Here is a 15,684-nt window from a genome sequence, read left to right on the forward strand (position 1 = left end):
ATAAATAATAATTACTTATTAATTAGATGATTGGTTGGGTTAGCAAAACAATTCTCAGTTACCAACTCTAAGCACTGATTGGCTAGTGGAATCCAGGTGGCATAAAGATTAGTTGTTGGATGATCGAAAATGAATGGACGGTTTAACATGTGTACAAACTCAATATGCAATTATTTGTTACATAATTAATAATCGCATATAAATTGCTTTCTCCTCTTCTCAATATCCACTACTCAAATACTTCAATCACTCTAACACTAAGCTTAAGAAGAGTAATTAAGTAATGGGCAAAGACGTTGAGGTTGGCAGCCATGACTACGGCGCCAGAGACTACCAAGACCCTCCACCGGCTGACCTATTTGATGCCGAGGAGCTAACCAAATGGTCCTTTTATCGAGCCATCATTGCTGAATTCATCGCCACACTTCTCTTCCTTTACATCACTGTCTTGACTGTTATTGGTTACAAGTCACAAACCGACCCTGCCCACAGCTCTGACCAATGTGGTGGTGTTGGCATCCTTGGCATCGCTTGGGCCTTTGGTGGCATGATCTTCGTGCTCGTCTATTGCACCGCTGGCATCTCAGGTCAATAACTAAATTATTCATAATAATGAAAAGACGTAAAGTATTTATTTATATTGGTTAACTATTTATAGGAGTACAATGGATACAATAACCATGCATATCGTTTATGGTAATGATATTTCAGAAAACCCTAGTTTATGTATATTCGTTGGATTAAAATGTCCCCTACATTTAACTAATTAATTTGATACTAAGGTTCTAACGGATATATTGTGACGATAAATTCACTTTGCAGGAGGACACATTAACCCTGCGGTGACATTTGGGTTGTTTTTGGCTAGGAAGGTGACGCTCCCTAGGGCGTTCATGTACATCGTGGCTTAATGCTTGGGTGCCATTTGTGAGTGCAGTCTGGTTAAAGCTTTCCAGAAGACTTACTACAATACTTATGGAGGTGGTGCCAACGAGCTTGCAGATGGATATAGTAAAGGCACAGGCTTGGGTGCTGAAATCATCGGCACATTCGTCCTCGTTTGTCTTCTCGGCCACAGACCCCAAGAGAAATGCACGCGATTCCCATGTCCCCGTAAGTACTGCTAATCACACTTCATTATAATTTATACACACATACACACATTTACATAAGAATAACTATGTATTAAGGAAAATGCACACTTAATTAATTAACTCAATACTCAACTATATATAGGGACACAATAAGAGTAACTATAAAGTAAAATGATATAACTATATCTTCTAACTCTAAAAATAATATAAAGAAAAAATATTAATATTTTACATCCAACGGTATATAATTGTTTTGATTTAAGGTTTTGGCACCTCTCCCTATTGGATTTGCTGTATTTATGGTTCACTTGGCCACTATCCCAATCACCGGCACCGGAATCAACCCAGCTCGTAGTTTTGGTGCAGCAGTGATGTACGGAAAAGACAAAGCCTGGGACGATCAAGTAAGTTTTGTTTTTTATATCATGTAAGACTTTTCTTGATCAAGTCTGTCTTAATATACTGACTTTGTGAACTTGGTGTAGTGGTTATTCTGGGTAGGACCGATGATTGGAGCCGCTATCGCAGCCTTGTACCATCAATATGTATTGAGAGCAGGCGTAGCCAAAGGTCTTGGTTCCTTCAGTAGCAACGCTTAAGCTTTGAGTGCTTTAAAAAATAAAAAAAAATTGTACAAATTTGTTAAGATGTCTTTGTTTGATGTGTGTGAATTATGTATGGTCTTGGGGCACTTGTTTTTATAACGTGTCCAAAAGACTTTACTTTTTAATCTCTCTTGTTTGTTGTAATTGATGAATGAGGATTATAAATGTCATCTTTGATGCTTTCACTTCTAAATTATATACATTAGGGTGCTCACGGTATGGGTTAGTCATTTTTGAAGGAACTTATGAACCGAATCAGTAAGTTTAATTTTTGGAAAACTATATTGAACCAACTAGGTTGAGTGAGTTGTCATGACTAGCCAAAACGATACAGTTTTGGATGGTTTTTTGTTAAAAGAAAATCAAACCCTACGTTTTGAGCATTAAAATTTAATCGAAAAAGTGAAAACTATTAGGAGCATTAAAACTTTCATATGGTTCGTAATCGAAAAAACTCCCATGAGATCGCCTTATGATGAATCAGGAAAACTCTCATCTAGCTAGTTTAACATATCACCACTATAACATCATGTGAATGAATCATGCATGAACCATAATTACATCCCTATATATCACTTAAAGATACACTACTAAATCCACAAGTAAAATCACATGGCTTGACTTAATAGATATTAAAAAGAAAAATAGGTTAAGGGATTTGAAAGTATAGGCTCTTGTAGAATACTAGACAACCAAGCAAATTTGTATAATCTCTTCAAACAAACATGGAAATTACTTTAAACTTGATGCTCTCAATCCTAGGTGTTGCTCCTGAAGGACGCAAGAGCTTTGAGTGCGCCTGCTCGCAATACATACTGATGGTAGAAGGCGGCAATGGCAGATCCAATCATCGGTCCCACCCAGTATATCCACTACAAAAAGCTCACATAGTCAGCATATTTAAACTTACTTGACTAACATGGTGCAAGACATAATATTAATACTATGTAACTTACTTGATCGTCCCAAGCTTTGTCTTTCCCATATATGACGGTGGCACCAAAACTACGAGCCGGGTTGATTCCGCTACCAGAGATTGGGATTGTGGCCAAGTGAACCACGAATACAGAAAATCCGATAGGAAGAGGTGCCAAAACCTTAATCAAAACATATATAAAATTATAAATAATCATAAGAATAATATATAATGTAGAGTAAGTTGGAATACTTACGGGGACATGTGAATCTCGTGCGTTTCTCTTGGGATCAGTGGCTGAGAATACGGTGTATACAAGGACAAATGTGCCGATGATTTCAGCACCTAAGCCGGTGCCTTTGCTATATCCATCTGAGAGTGTGTTGGTACCACCACCATACGCGTTATAGTAAGTCTTTTGGAAAGATTTAGCCAAACCACACCCGCATATGGCACCCAAGCATTGAGCCACCATGTACATGAACGCCCTAGGGAGCGTCACCTTCCTAGCCAAAAACAACCCAAATGTCACTGCAGGGTTGATGTGTCCTCCTGCAAGTTCAATTTATCGTGACAACGTAACCAATAGAGCGTTAGTATCAAATTAATTAAGTCAAATGTGGGGAGGAAGTTTACTTGATTCATGAAGATATAAATTATCAAGGTTTACTGTAATAATGTTATCATAATTAGACAATATTGAATTTAAACATAAAAAGACTTAGGATATCTCATGAACTCATCAAGTATAAGTGTGTGTTATACTATATTAGTATTATTATGTTTTTTTAACTACAAGGTTAAGTTAGTCATTAGAGTTACGGCATGAACGATTAAAGTTGTCATGAATTGAAGTCGTGCGTACTTTCAAGGTGCCATACGTTTTATGTTGGTTAGATAGCGTTGATGTGAAACTACTGGGTCGGTCATTTTGTACATTTGTAATCTATTGTTCGATAGTTAGTCAAAGTGCGCTAGTATCTGTATTCTTAATTTTTGTTCGTATCAGCTTGAACGACACACACACCCACTTTAATCTACTCCTAAAATCCACCTAACGTATACTTTGTGAGACTCGAAGTCACGCTACTCTGATGGGCATAAACACATTATGCCACTAGGCAAGGAGGCCATTGGCAAACGATATGTTATGATTTAATTTGGTTTTCTTTCTTTGTTCTCATTGTAATTCTTTAAAAAGTTGGTATCTCATAATTCTATGTAAAACTAAGTTATTAGGGTTTAATATAATATCATTTTTATAATTAGACATGATTTGTTTTAATTTCTTTGTTATTTGTACTTATATAGTAGAAAATTTCATTATTCTATAAAATTAAGTTACTAACCTGATATGCCAGCGGTGCAATAGACGAGGACAAAGATCATGCCACCGAAGGCCCATGAGATTCCAAGAGGGCCAACACAACACCACCACATTGGTCGAAACCATGGGCGGGGTCAGTGTGGGATTTGTACCCAATAACAGTCAGGACACCTATGTAAAGAAAGATGAGGGTGGCGATGAATTCAGCAATGATGGCTCTGTAAAATGACCATTTGGTGAGTTCCTCGGGGTCAAAAAAGGCGGCAGGCGGAGGATCACGGTAATCTTTTGCACGGTGCCCATGGTCACCCGCCTCAACGTCGTTGCTCATTATCTATTCTTCTTGAAGCTTGCTTGTTTTCGTGAGAGATATTGGATGATGAAAATGGAAACTAAGTAGAATTACTTATATGGGTACGACGAGTGTGAAATTGATACAATAAAGAAAGAGTGTGAAGTTGAGACTATAAACGTATCAAAGTTTCGTTGATTTTGGTCAGAATCAAGTAACTCATGGATTAAATAAATCAATTATTTAATGGAGTGGTTATTTGTATAACGTGTGATGTGGATTATTTTCTTGTAAAACCGCTTATTATCAATATTAAACAACTTATAATTTTTGTCTCATTTATAAAACAAAAACGCTTTTTCTAATGAATTATATTTAAAAACATGTGTGACATAGAATTCATTTGTTACAATATTATATGTATAAATCAATTAAAGATACTATTAAAACAGGAAAAGTTAAGTTTAAAGACAAAAATAAGGTGGCTATCTTAATATGAATCAGAAATTTATCTGATTAATTAACTATGTAATTAATTAATTAATTAATCATGTGTGATAGGATGATTAAGAAAAGGAAATAATAATAAAAGTAAAAGACAAAAGAAACTATTGATTGGTAAAAACTAATGCAAATATATTAATTTTTATAATGATTAGTGTAAAATTTATATGAAATCATGTGAATGATTTAATAGTTGATGTAAACTGAAATTTTTGCCCACCTCTAATGAAGGGGTATATATAAATATATATATATATATAGAGAGAGAGAGAGGAGGGTTTAAATAAGAATAAATAGTTTTCTAAGAATAATAGGAACCAATAAATTAATTACACATGAAATAGTTTTTAATTTAAAATAAAGGGTATTTATGTAAATCTGCATATCCATATAATTTGTTTATAATATCAAATAATCGATATAATTCCTACAAATAACCGTTATCAACTTGATTCTTTTGATTATTCCATAACTGGTTCCTCTATGGCTAGTTGGCTACACTTTCTTCTTTGTGAGAGTGATTTTGATGAAAAAATTATAATAATTAAAAGAAACCCTATTTCCATAACTGGTTCCTCTATGGCTAGTTGGCTACACTTTCTTCTATTTATTAATGTCGATTGTTTCTTATTTTCATTTAATTCTCTTTATAGCGTTCAATCATATATATTTGCTTAATAAATTCAATTGTTTCTTAATACAACACAATATTTGTTTATATGCCAATTCTGAAAAAATTATATATATATATTATTTAAGAAAACTCATCTATAGATAAGAAAATCTCTAGCTCATTACAGTCACACCTATATATTATCTCACTTACTGAACCATGGTTTTCCTCTCATATATATGTTTATATGTTAAGTGACTTGAGCATCAGAGTCATCGGGGCTTCGGCCCGTAATCATCTTGCCAACAATGGTATAGTTTTAGTAAAATAAAAATAAATAATAATCAATTAGTTCATATGTCACGCGATTGAACAAACTAATGATTACAAAGAACAAAGATGAATGATTAGAAAAGTTAAAAACCAACTTATATCGTAGACTCATCATTGATTATGTAGAAGAGATTTAAGATTAATTGTGTTAACAATATTGATATTGAGATTCAATTCATTCGTTGACCACTTAACTAACCAAAGTTGAAAAATCATCACCAAAATTCTTTCGTATACTTGTGCTTTTCTCGGCTCAGAGCTAATGGACGGTACATCTTCAATATTCATTGAGTTGTTAGGCTATGCGTAGTGGATGGGTTACGAAATGAAGTGTTTTGTGTCATGTGACGCCCAGTCAACAAAGAATGAGTTTTTATTTAAGCGTTGCAGTGATGCTGTAGCCAAATATATATATATCACACACAACACAATATAATAATAATAATATTCTTGAAAAATCTATATATACCGTACACAACACAATATAATAATAATATTCTTACAAAATCTCCACCTACAAAATACCCCCCCCCCCCTATCGCCCCGTTTATCACACGGGGGGTGTTCACCTGCAAAATCACCCTGTTTGTGAGCATTTGTCGCTCCACTACAAGTGGCCTTAATGGTTTTTGAAATCTTCAAACCGTGCCTCATGTACTTTAGTTTATGTACAGAAGTAATCTTACTTAATCAAAGATTCCATCTTTTGGCTCTATGAAATGTTTATAGAGTTCAACACATAAAACCTATAAGTCTTGAAAAGTTATCATAACCAATGATTATATATACATTCTGTACCTCTTTCACCCAAAGTTATTCTTCGTGATTCAGAAGTCTTACAACAGCTCTACGTCCCCAAACTGTAAGATAACTTAAGTTTGGTGGCTTCTTGTACAAAAGTTCATATGCTGTAGTTTTGTTCCTATTATGTGGAACTCTATTTAAAAGATAACATGCTAACACAGTCTTATCTTTACCTGGCACACGCTAGCGAATTTCTTTATGGGTTAGGCCGCCGTACTCCTTCAATTTTGGAAAGCCGCGTTGCCCCACTACGGCCAACCATGTTATTTTAATCGGGCCCACGCTGACTTCAGAGTTTGGCGTGGGCGCTCCACGGGAAACCATACCGGTCGGCTGCCACTTGGCAGTCGTTGTGTCACCACAAGAGCATAACTTTCTAGTGTAACACACGTTGGGGACTAAACCCGGGTGGGCTCGAGATTCGAACTGACAACATCGCAAGGCCTAGCTCAAATCCTTTATTATCAATATTTATCCAAAGTGACACAAGTGGGGATCGAACTTGAATCTTCACTGGAGAACCCGAGCCTTCCTACCACTTTGGTCTCCACAAAGATTTTTTTTATTAACCCATTTGATGTAACTCTACCTTTTGTTAATATATTTAATAATTATCAAGAGGTTCATCTTTAGCATGTAAACAATAGACCATAAAGGTAATTACATATTTTTTTATTTTCTAGTTAGGGTGTAGGCAATTACATAATTTTTATTTTCTAGTTATGGTGTACCGTGGTAATCACGAAAATCACTATGAATCAATTCTAATCCTTTGGTTTCCTGGTTAACATCTTTAAATGTTTCTAGATATGTCATTGATAAGTCACATGTGTTGCACTTTTCATTAATAATGTCAAAACCAGGTGTCGAACTCATTTTAGACATGCATTTTAATTTAATCTTTTGTAGTGAACATGCCCTAATTTTGCATGCTACATTTTATATTTATTTTTAATTCTACTAGAATTTGTAGAAGGCATGTAAACAGATTCATTATTAAACAAGACATCCAAATTTAACTTAAACACGCCATCACATCAATAACCAAAACCCCATTACATGAATAACCAAAACCAATAAAAACACCCGCCATTTCTAGGACTGACCGACGCCTCACCTGCGCAGGTACCTGCCTAGTGTCGGTCGCACATTCAACATAGCGTTCGGACTCATGTCTTGACAAGATAAACTTGCCACTTTCCAACACAATAACAAACGATAAAGTCTTTCAAAATAAGATGCTAACAAGCAAAGCGTCTCGAAGAAAACCGCATTTTGACTCGTCCATCTTTACAAGATCGTTAATTCAAGCAAACCGTCTCGAATAGAAACATAAGATATTAATTACAAGCATTATTATGTTAGTATCAAAACTCTCTGTATCATTTACATACATTATTATGCTTTATATATGTTAGTATCAAAACTAGACATGAATGACTAAACTAACCATCAAAAACTTTTAGTGGAATTTTTCTTATCAAGTTTAACATCCATAAGATCAGCCAAGAACCCCGGTTTCGAAATCGTCACTCCTTCAACACTCGTTTCATCACTTAACATCTTAATGACTATAGACATTCGAGGCCTAAGCTTTGTGGCTTCTTGAACACATAGTAACCCAACCTTCATGAACCACACTGCTTCGTCTCTTAGCCTCTCATCGTCACCTTTCAACAACACCGGGTCCACTAGCTCCACCAAACGGTCACAATTATACATATCCCATGCCTACATGCCACAAACATATTTGCATAAATCATAAACACATTGAGCACATTAATTAAACCAAAATTTGAGCTTACCTTATCAACCAAGAAATGTTCTCCACGCTCTATATCAAACTCAACAATTGACCGTCCTGTTATTATTTCTAGAAGCAGTACCCCAAAGCTATAAACATCTGATTTTCTAGTCAAACGCCCAGTAATAGCATACTCTGGTGATAGATACCCTCTTGAAACAACATATGTTAGTGACATTTTACAAGAAACAAAAAATTAAAAGAACAAGACATTTATATTTTGGGCTTACAATGTACCCGCAACACGCGTGCTAATATGAGACGTGTCATCATGAAATAATCTTGCAAGTCCGAAATCCGCAACTTTGGGATTGAAATTGTGATCAAGAAGCACATTGCTTGCTTTGATATCTCTATGAACTATATGAGGGGTTTTCTCTTCATGAAGATATGCTAATGCTTTAGCCACTCCTAATGAAACATTCTTCCTCCTTGTCCAACTAAAACTATATCTATTTTGGTCACAACCTATACATCAAACAAACAAAAGTAGTCAATTATTAATTGTCACTACACCATAAAAAACATGTTTTACATTGGTAATTCATACCTAGAAAGCGGTATGCAAGGCTGTTGTATTCCATATAATCGTACACCAAACATCTTTTGGCTCCTTCAACGCAACACCCGTGTAGATTTACAAGATTTTCGTGTTGAACATCACATAATGCCGCGATTTCGGATATGAATTCACGTTCGCCTCTCATTGATTCGAGTTCAATGGATAGCACTTTTATCGCCACGATTGTCCCGTCATTGAGTCGACCCTGTAACTTGTCAAGACATATTAAAACTATAAGGTATAAGTAAATCGTTTGTAACAGGGAGATGATTTATACTATACACAAAGTAAAGTCATACATAAATTTCTTAAGGCTTATGGTACAACTCCGTTATGCATATGCTTTATATACTTTTTTCGTGGAGGTATCATTCATATGCCAGATAATGAATTGATTGCTTTACTTGAAATGGATAACATTATAAATAACATAAAATTTATATATATAACATAATATACAGATATTTGATGTGGATTTACAATTCTAATTAAATATTAAAACGTAAATAAATATATATGAAGTCTCGAGTGATAAACAAATCATAAAATTAGATTTTGAAAAAAAAGATAAAAAAAAGTTGTAAGTTTAGTCTAACCATCTGGTCTGGTTTAATCAGTTCACATGCCCAACCAATAAACCTGCTTTAATAAGTTCACATGTCCAACCAGTAAACTCGTTGGTATAAATGGGAAATGGTTAAATAGGCTTAACCATATCGGCTCCTTGCCCAATTCTTGGTTTGATATTCGTCTATCCAGTCCGACTGTGAAATTAGTGTTAACGAGTAAGACCATCTTTGATGAGACTTTTGAAGCCCACAAATGTAGGAGTGGAAGAGAGTGGAGGATATGGTCCATGTGGAAAGCTAGTGTGTGTGTGTGTGTGTGTGGTGTGTGTGTGGATCGTCGTCTTTTAGGTAAAAAGATAAAAGTAACTATTCTTGTGGTAGTTAGTAGTTACTAGGGCCTTTTGACCTTCTTGCTTTGTAGACACCCTAACTAATGAGTAGTGTACGACTCAATGATGTAGTGGACCTCTTCCCTTCAAGCACTCTTAGTCTCTTAAGGAGATCTCTATATAAGTTGGTCTTGGGCACCTTTCGATGGACACAAAGGACGTGATGAGGAGAGAGAATGAAAAGTTTGCCATCATGGGCACAGAAAAAAAAAACTCATTTAGTGAAACATTTCATATTTTTATTTTTTAGGTTTTCCTTATATTTTGATTTCTATCATATTTTTTTATTTTATTTCTTGACTATTGTCATTTCATATTATTGTATGTAATTACATGCATATATATTAACAAATACAAAAAAAAAATTAAAAATTGTTTGTATCAACTTAAATAAAAACATAAGTAGAAACAATAGATACAAAATCTATGCAAAAGTAATTTAATATCACCACCAGATTAATAAAATAAAAAAAATGAAAACATAAAAGCTAGATACAATCATACAATAGCAAAAGAAGATAGATATAACATAATTCACAAGAAAATAAAGCAAATAGAATATTTGAGTTGAATCTTAGAAAAATAAGTGTAAAATATCTTTATTAAAAAAATAACAACTTAATGGATGTGTCAGGATTAATTTGTTGGTAACAAAAAACCAAATTGGATTTTAGCTTTATATATAAAAAAAACAGGATTTTGACAAGTGAATCATATATAAAAATGAATTAAAGTGACCTTGTAAACAGCCCCAAATCCTCCTTCTCCAACTTTGTTCTTGGAACTGAAACCATCACTAGCAATCATCAACTCATGATATGAAAATAGGCTGAATTTTGTAGCCATTTCTCCATCTATAATATTTCACAATTTCATCATTCATAACCATAATCATTCATCTTGATTCAAGAAAAAAAAATAATATGAAACTAATGCTACTCACCTTTATCATTCTTATGGATCACCAACTTGTCATTTGAATTCGAGCGGAAACATTGCGAACATGTGAATAAAAACATCATGAATGCCTTAAGTTTATCACCAATATTTGACAGGTTATGGGAGATTAAAAATATGTTTGGAAGTGTTGTAAGAAAGACAAGATGATATAAAGGTGTCAAAGAATAGTGATTGACCCCCTGAGAAGACTTTGAATAAAGAAAAATAAAATGGTAGAACGTATTTGGCTGCAGATCATAGACCAAGCAACCAGTTGATTATGATTTAAGTATATATTTATTCATTATTTAATACAAGTTGCTTGAGTTGATACGCATTTAATTGGCATCTCCCATTATTTGACTTTTTTATTTTTTATTTTTTGAACAGCTAAGTTTTATAAAAAAAAAAAAACAAAAGCAAGAAGCAAATGGCCAGAGTATATACAAAAGTACACCCAAAATCTAGAATCAACAACATCATAACGATACTAGATTCCACCCGAAGACGTGACTGCTAGGATCGCAAAAGGGATGAAAAAACTTGCACCAATTACCTTAAGAAGGTGCAAGAAAATCCCCCACACACGGAGGCCGCGCCACCGGTTTTCACTCCGTTGTGTTTTTGATGCAGTCCCAAACCGTACCCGAGGACCCCTTTAACATAAATTACAAAATATTGAAAGTACACCAATGTTCCCAGTCGAGTGCATGCATCTTCGCCCGATTCCTGATCCAAAGAAAACTTGATGTTTTGATTTCCGCCAAAAGTTTCCCGATGTCTACCCGATAACTAGAGAATACCACGTTATTCCGCATCCTCCAAATATTCCAGCAAGATATAAGAATGATTGCCTGCACCATTTTCGTCATCGTAACCGAGCCGGGGTTATTATAATGTACCTGCAAAAGATCATGAACAGAGAAAGCATATATAGGAGGAATCAAGAGCCAACTAGAGACCATTTGCCACACCAAAGTGCTAACATAACAAGAAGTGAAGATGTGTTCCACGTTCTCATCCCGGTCGCCACATAGTGGGCAACATAAGGAGGACACACTGATGTTTCTCCTCTCAAGTGTCGTTCTTGTTGGAAGACGATCGAGATTCATTCGCCACCCGAAAATGTTTACCTTACGTGGCCACCCATTTATTCCACATGTATTTGATTGTATGACCCTGAGGTTGTTGCATGGAGTCATGAATTAATTTCTTGATTTCCTTGACTGAAAAATCACCCGAGTTACCTGACATCCACTGCCATTTATCGAGTAAACCTGTCAGGGTCGTTTGAGAAATGAGATTACTGAGCTCGGCAAGTTCCTCAATTTCCTGCGGAGTAGATGGTTGACGGTACCAACACCATTTAGGAATGTTGGAGACACTCGCGTCAGAAGCACTAAATCTATCTCGTACAGTGCAACCTTTAAACTTTTCCAACAGGAAGAGAGCTGGAAAAAGAATTTTAAACGGTACTGTAGAAGCCTACACATCAGTCCAAAACTGAGTATTGGACCCGTTACCCACAATACTTTTAGTAAGCAGGCTTAGGTTGATGTTCTTGTTACTCATTGACACTTCTTTTTTGCAAATGTTACTCCAGACACTAGAGAGGCCTTTTTTTTATGGGATGAAGTTTCCATGTTTCGGATTAAAATGAATGCTCCTTACAATCACTCTCCAAAGCCTGTTCGGTTCCGTTTTGTACCTCCACACCCATTTTGCAAGCAAGCTTGAATTAATGTCTTGGAGAGATCCCAGTCCGAGCCCCCCATCATCCACCGGTTGAGTGATAATATCCCAACGAACCCAATGCATCCTCCTCCTTCCGTCCGTGTCTCCCCATAAAAATTTACGTCTCATGCCTTCAAGTTTGTTAATGACATTCCCAGGTGCTTGATAGAGAGAAAAGTAGTAAATTGGTAAAGAGTTTAGAACCGATTTAATTAAAGTGGTTCTACCCCCAATGGATAAACTGGTAGCCTTCCACAGAGAAAGCCGCGCTTCAAAAGTATCGATAACTGGGGCCCAATTATTATACCGATTCATATTACCCCCAACCTTTAGTCCTAAATACATGAACGGAAGAGAGCCATACTTGCATCCAATTAGATCGGCCATGCTTTTATTTTCCTCCAGAGATGTCTTCACACCATAAAGGCATGACTTATTTAGGTTTATTTTAAGGCCCGACACGAGGAAAAAACAATTCATAAGTCGTCTAATATTAATTAGATCTGTCTCCTCCCATGTGCCCAAAAACATTACATCATCTGCAAATACAAGATGCGACACCTTCGGACCTCCGTTTGGAAGTGAAATCCCGTTAAAAATGCCCGCCGAAGTTGCACTATTCAAGAAGCTTGAAAGAGCTTCCATGGCCAGTATGAAGATAAATGGTGATAACGGGTCGCCTTGCCTTACCCCCTATAGCATTGGAACTCAAGAGTGGGGGACCCGTTAACCAAAACCGAGGCACGCGTTGAGGCGAATATTCCTTGAATCCAGCATCTCCATAAGGTAGGGAAGTTCATTTGTTGGAAAACCATATCAATAAAGTTCCAATTTATGGTGTCAAAAGCCTTTTCGAAGTCTATTTTGAAGAAGAAGGCACGAGATTTGGAGCGTTTGACCCAGGAGATAATTTCGTTTGCAATTAATGGTCCATCCAAGATGTTGCGATCAGATAGATACGCTGATTGCTCTTCCGATATAACAGTGCCTATAACCTTTTTCAGTCGATTGGCGAGGACCTTGGAAATAACTTTGCTGATACACCCGATAAGATTAATAGGACGGAAGTCGTTTAAGCTTTCTGGATCGTTTACTTTAGGGATTAAGGTAATGAAAGAAGAGCTACAACCTTTAGAATTTTTCCCGGTATCATGAAAGCGTAACATGATCTTGAAAAAATCATCTCCAAAGAGATCCCAATAGTGCTTTATGAAAGTGAATGTAAAACCATCAGGCCCCGGGGCTTTGTCCCCGCCACAATCCCACACCGCATTTTTAACTTCATCAAGAGAGAACGGAGATATAAGGAAAGAACCTTGCTCTCCCGATAGTTTTTTAACGTGATGACATGTGAAAGTTGGCCGTGATTAAACCGGCTCACTAAATTTGAGCTCGAAAAAATCCTTGACCTCGTTCTTCACCCGAGACGGTTCAGCACACCAAGCTCCATCAATCATGAGACCATTCAACCTGCTTTTTGCCACTCGACTATTTATAAATCCATGGAAAAAAGCTGAGTTTTCATCCCCTTCCACGGCCCATTTGACCCTTGATTTTTGTTGGAGTTTTTTCATTCGGTTGTCATTGATCGTAGCCACTATGTTTTTGTGCTCGGTGTATTCAGTTGCTTCAGCGTTAGACAAGTCGTGGGTTTCACTTAGTAGATCCAGTCTTTCTAGGGCAGCCATGGAGTTGGTAAGATTTGCATCCTCCACTTGTTTAGTTGTCTTGTTCCATTCTTTAATTGCTTCTTTAATGCATCTTAGTTTTCCAGCCAAAGCTACGTCCGGAGCGCCTACAAAAGTAAAGGAACTGACAGAGGAACGAACAACGTTGTCTAGACCAGGTTTGTGAAGCCAAGCATTAAAAAAATTAAAAGGAATGGGACCGTAATTTGAAGACGTGGTGCTCAGAAGTAGAGGACAGTGATCCGAGAGATTTTTCGGGAGAGCACGTAGAGTGGCGGTTGGCCAAAGCCCCCAAAACTTATCACATACTAGCATCTGGTCCAATTTGCTTAGCTTGTTATCCCCATCGAGCCATCTTGTGAATTTAAAACCGTTCATGATATACTCGGAGAGGTTTGTATCGTAAATGAAAGAGTTGAAATCAGCAGCCTGTGTAGAATCAAAAATGCAGTTTCTTCTTTCTTCCGCCGATCATACTTGATTAAAGTCACCGAGAAAGATCCAAACACCCTCACGTGATACTTTTAAATCTTTGAGTTGTTCCCATAAAACCCTTTTTGCCGAGCATATACATTTATCACATGAACCCGCTCACTAACCCCTTTAACTGTACCGCATATTAAAAGGAAATAGCGGTCTTTAATTGTGTCTATTCTTGAAAAAATTCCAGGGTCCCAAAGACAGGCAATCCCCCCTGACCTGCCCTCCGAGTTTACCCAATCAACCTCAATAGGCGAGTTCCCCCAGAATTTTGAGAATTTTATTTTTGTACCATCTGAAAACATGGTTTCCTGTATTGCAATGAAACCGACCCCGTGTTCTTTCTTTATATTTTTAATCCACATTGCTTTGTGAGCGTTGCCCACTCCCCTAATATTTATTGTGAGAAAATTCATTGATTCATCAAGTCATTCCCCGATCCCCTGACTAGACTTGCTAATTGATTTGAGTAGTTTTCCACATGCATACCCACAAGACTCCCTACCATAATAGTTGCATTAATTTCAGTAGCTAAGTCGTGTGCCTCGTTATTTGCCCCTGCTTCGACCTGCACTAGGCCATGATTAGAGAGGTTTTCCCTGGATTGATTATTGACATTCTGCTCAGGTAACACGATGTTGGTATTGCTTCCAACTCCATTATTTTCAAAAGGAATATTAGAATCATCAATCACATGAGGAGAAGACTGGATGGTGTTATCTCGAAGGTGCTCAGGATAAGATGGAAGAGGAAAGTCAAAACCCGTATGGTGTTTTTTTATTTAGTTTTTTAAGTAAATTCAAAGGCCTTTTTATGTTGTGTGAAAATAAGAAATAAGAAGGTTCAAAGGGAAAAACATCAAGTGTGTTACTTGAGTATCAAATGCATATATTCCGTATAGGGGTAAAAGGTTGGGTAAGTTGTCACTTCTTTGCCTAGATAAGAAAGTCGTGCTTAACTCGTTAGTGTTTTAAGTTCTTTGCATAGGACGAAAAGAAAAAGGTGGTTGTCATCTTCTTACGAAAGCTATA

At 36.4% G+C, this 15,684-nt stretch overlaps 1 protein-coding gene and 2 pseudogenes across 3 annotated transcripts; 1 reads left to right on the plus strand and 2 right to left on the minus strand.

The window, feature by feature from the left end:
• Positions 1–283: 283 nt before the first annotated feature.
• LOC143553721 (aquaporin PIP2-4-like) lies at positions 284–1,693 on the plus strand (annotated as a pseudogene). The gene is made up of 4 exons (XR_013138884.1): positions 284–587; positions 823–1,113; positions 1,358–1,498; positions 1,580–1,693. The product of XR_013138884.1 is annotated as an aquaporin PIP2-4-like (transcript).
• A 646-nt stretch (positions 1,694–2,339) lies between these two features.
• Positions 2,340–4,476, minus strand: LOC143553697 (aquaporin PIP2-2-like; annotated as a pseudogene). Its single transcript, XR_013138877.1, has 4 exons — positions 3,965–4,476; positions 2,872–3,167; positions 2,656–2,796; positions 2,340–2,571 (listed from the first exon to the last, which is right to left on the minus strand). The product of XR_013138877.1 is annotated as an aquaporin PIP2-2-like (transcript).
• A 3,260-nt stretch (positions 4,477–7,736) lies between these two features.
• On the minus strand, positions 7,737–11,113 carry LOC143553698 (putative serine/threonine-protein kinase). Its single transcript, XM_077043633.1, has 6 exons — positions 10,756–11,113; positions 10,551–10,666; positions 8,843–9,059; positions 8,523–8,760; positions 8,294–8,444; positions 7,737–8,219 (listed from the first exon to the last, which is right to left on the minus strand). The coding sequence occupies exons 1-6, from the start codon at positions 10,832–10,834 to the stop codon at positions 7,941–7,943; spliced, it is 1,080 nt and encodes a 359-aa protein (XP_076899748.1). The 5' UTR covers positions 10,835–11,113; the 3' UTR covers positions 7,737–7,940.
• Positions 11,114–15,684: the final 4,571 nt, after the last annotated feature.

This window comes from Bidens hawaiensis, unplaced genomic scaffold (assembly GCF_021521415.1).
Source record: "Bidens hawaiensis isolate Kalapana, Puna unplaced genomic scaffold, B.hawaiensis_p1.1 tig00017353_1, whole genome shotgun sequence".
NCBI classification, from domain to species: domain Eukaryota; kingdom Viridiplantae; phylum Streptophyta; class Magnoliopsida; order Asterales; family Asteraceae; genus Bidens; species Bidens hawaiensis.

What these genes read in the sequence shown, in the direction of transcription:
- LOC143553698 (XM_077043633.1), bottom strand. Translation starts at nt 10,834, where the DNA reads ATGATGTTTTTATTCACATGTTCGCAATGTTTCCGCTCGAATTCAAAT. An exon ending in CCTTGCATACCGCTTTCTAG is followed by an intron (nt 8,761 to 8,842) that starts GTATGAATTACC and finishes TTTGATGTATAG; the next exon opens with GTTGTGACCAAAATAGATAT. An exon ending in AACATTTCTTGGTTGATAAG is followed by an intron (nt 8,220 to 8,293) that starts GTAAGCTCAAAT and finishes TGTGGCATGTAG; the next exon opens with GCATGGGATATGTATAATTG.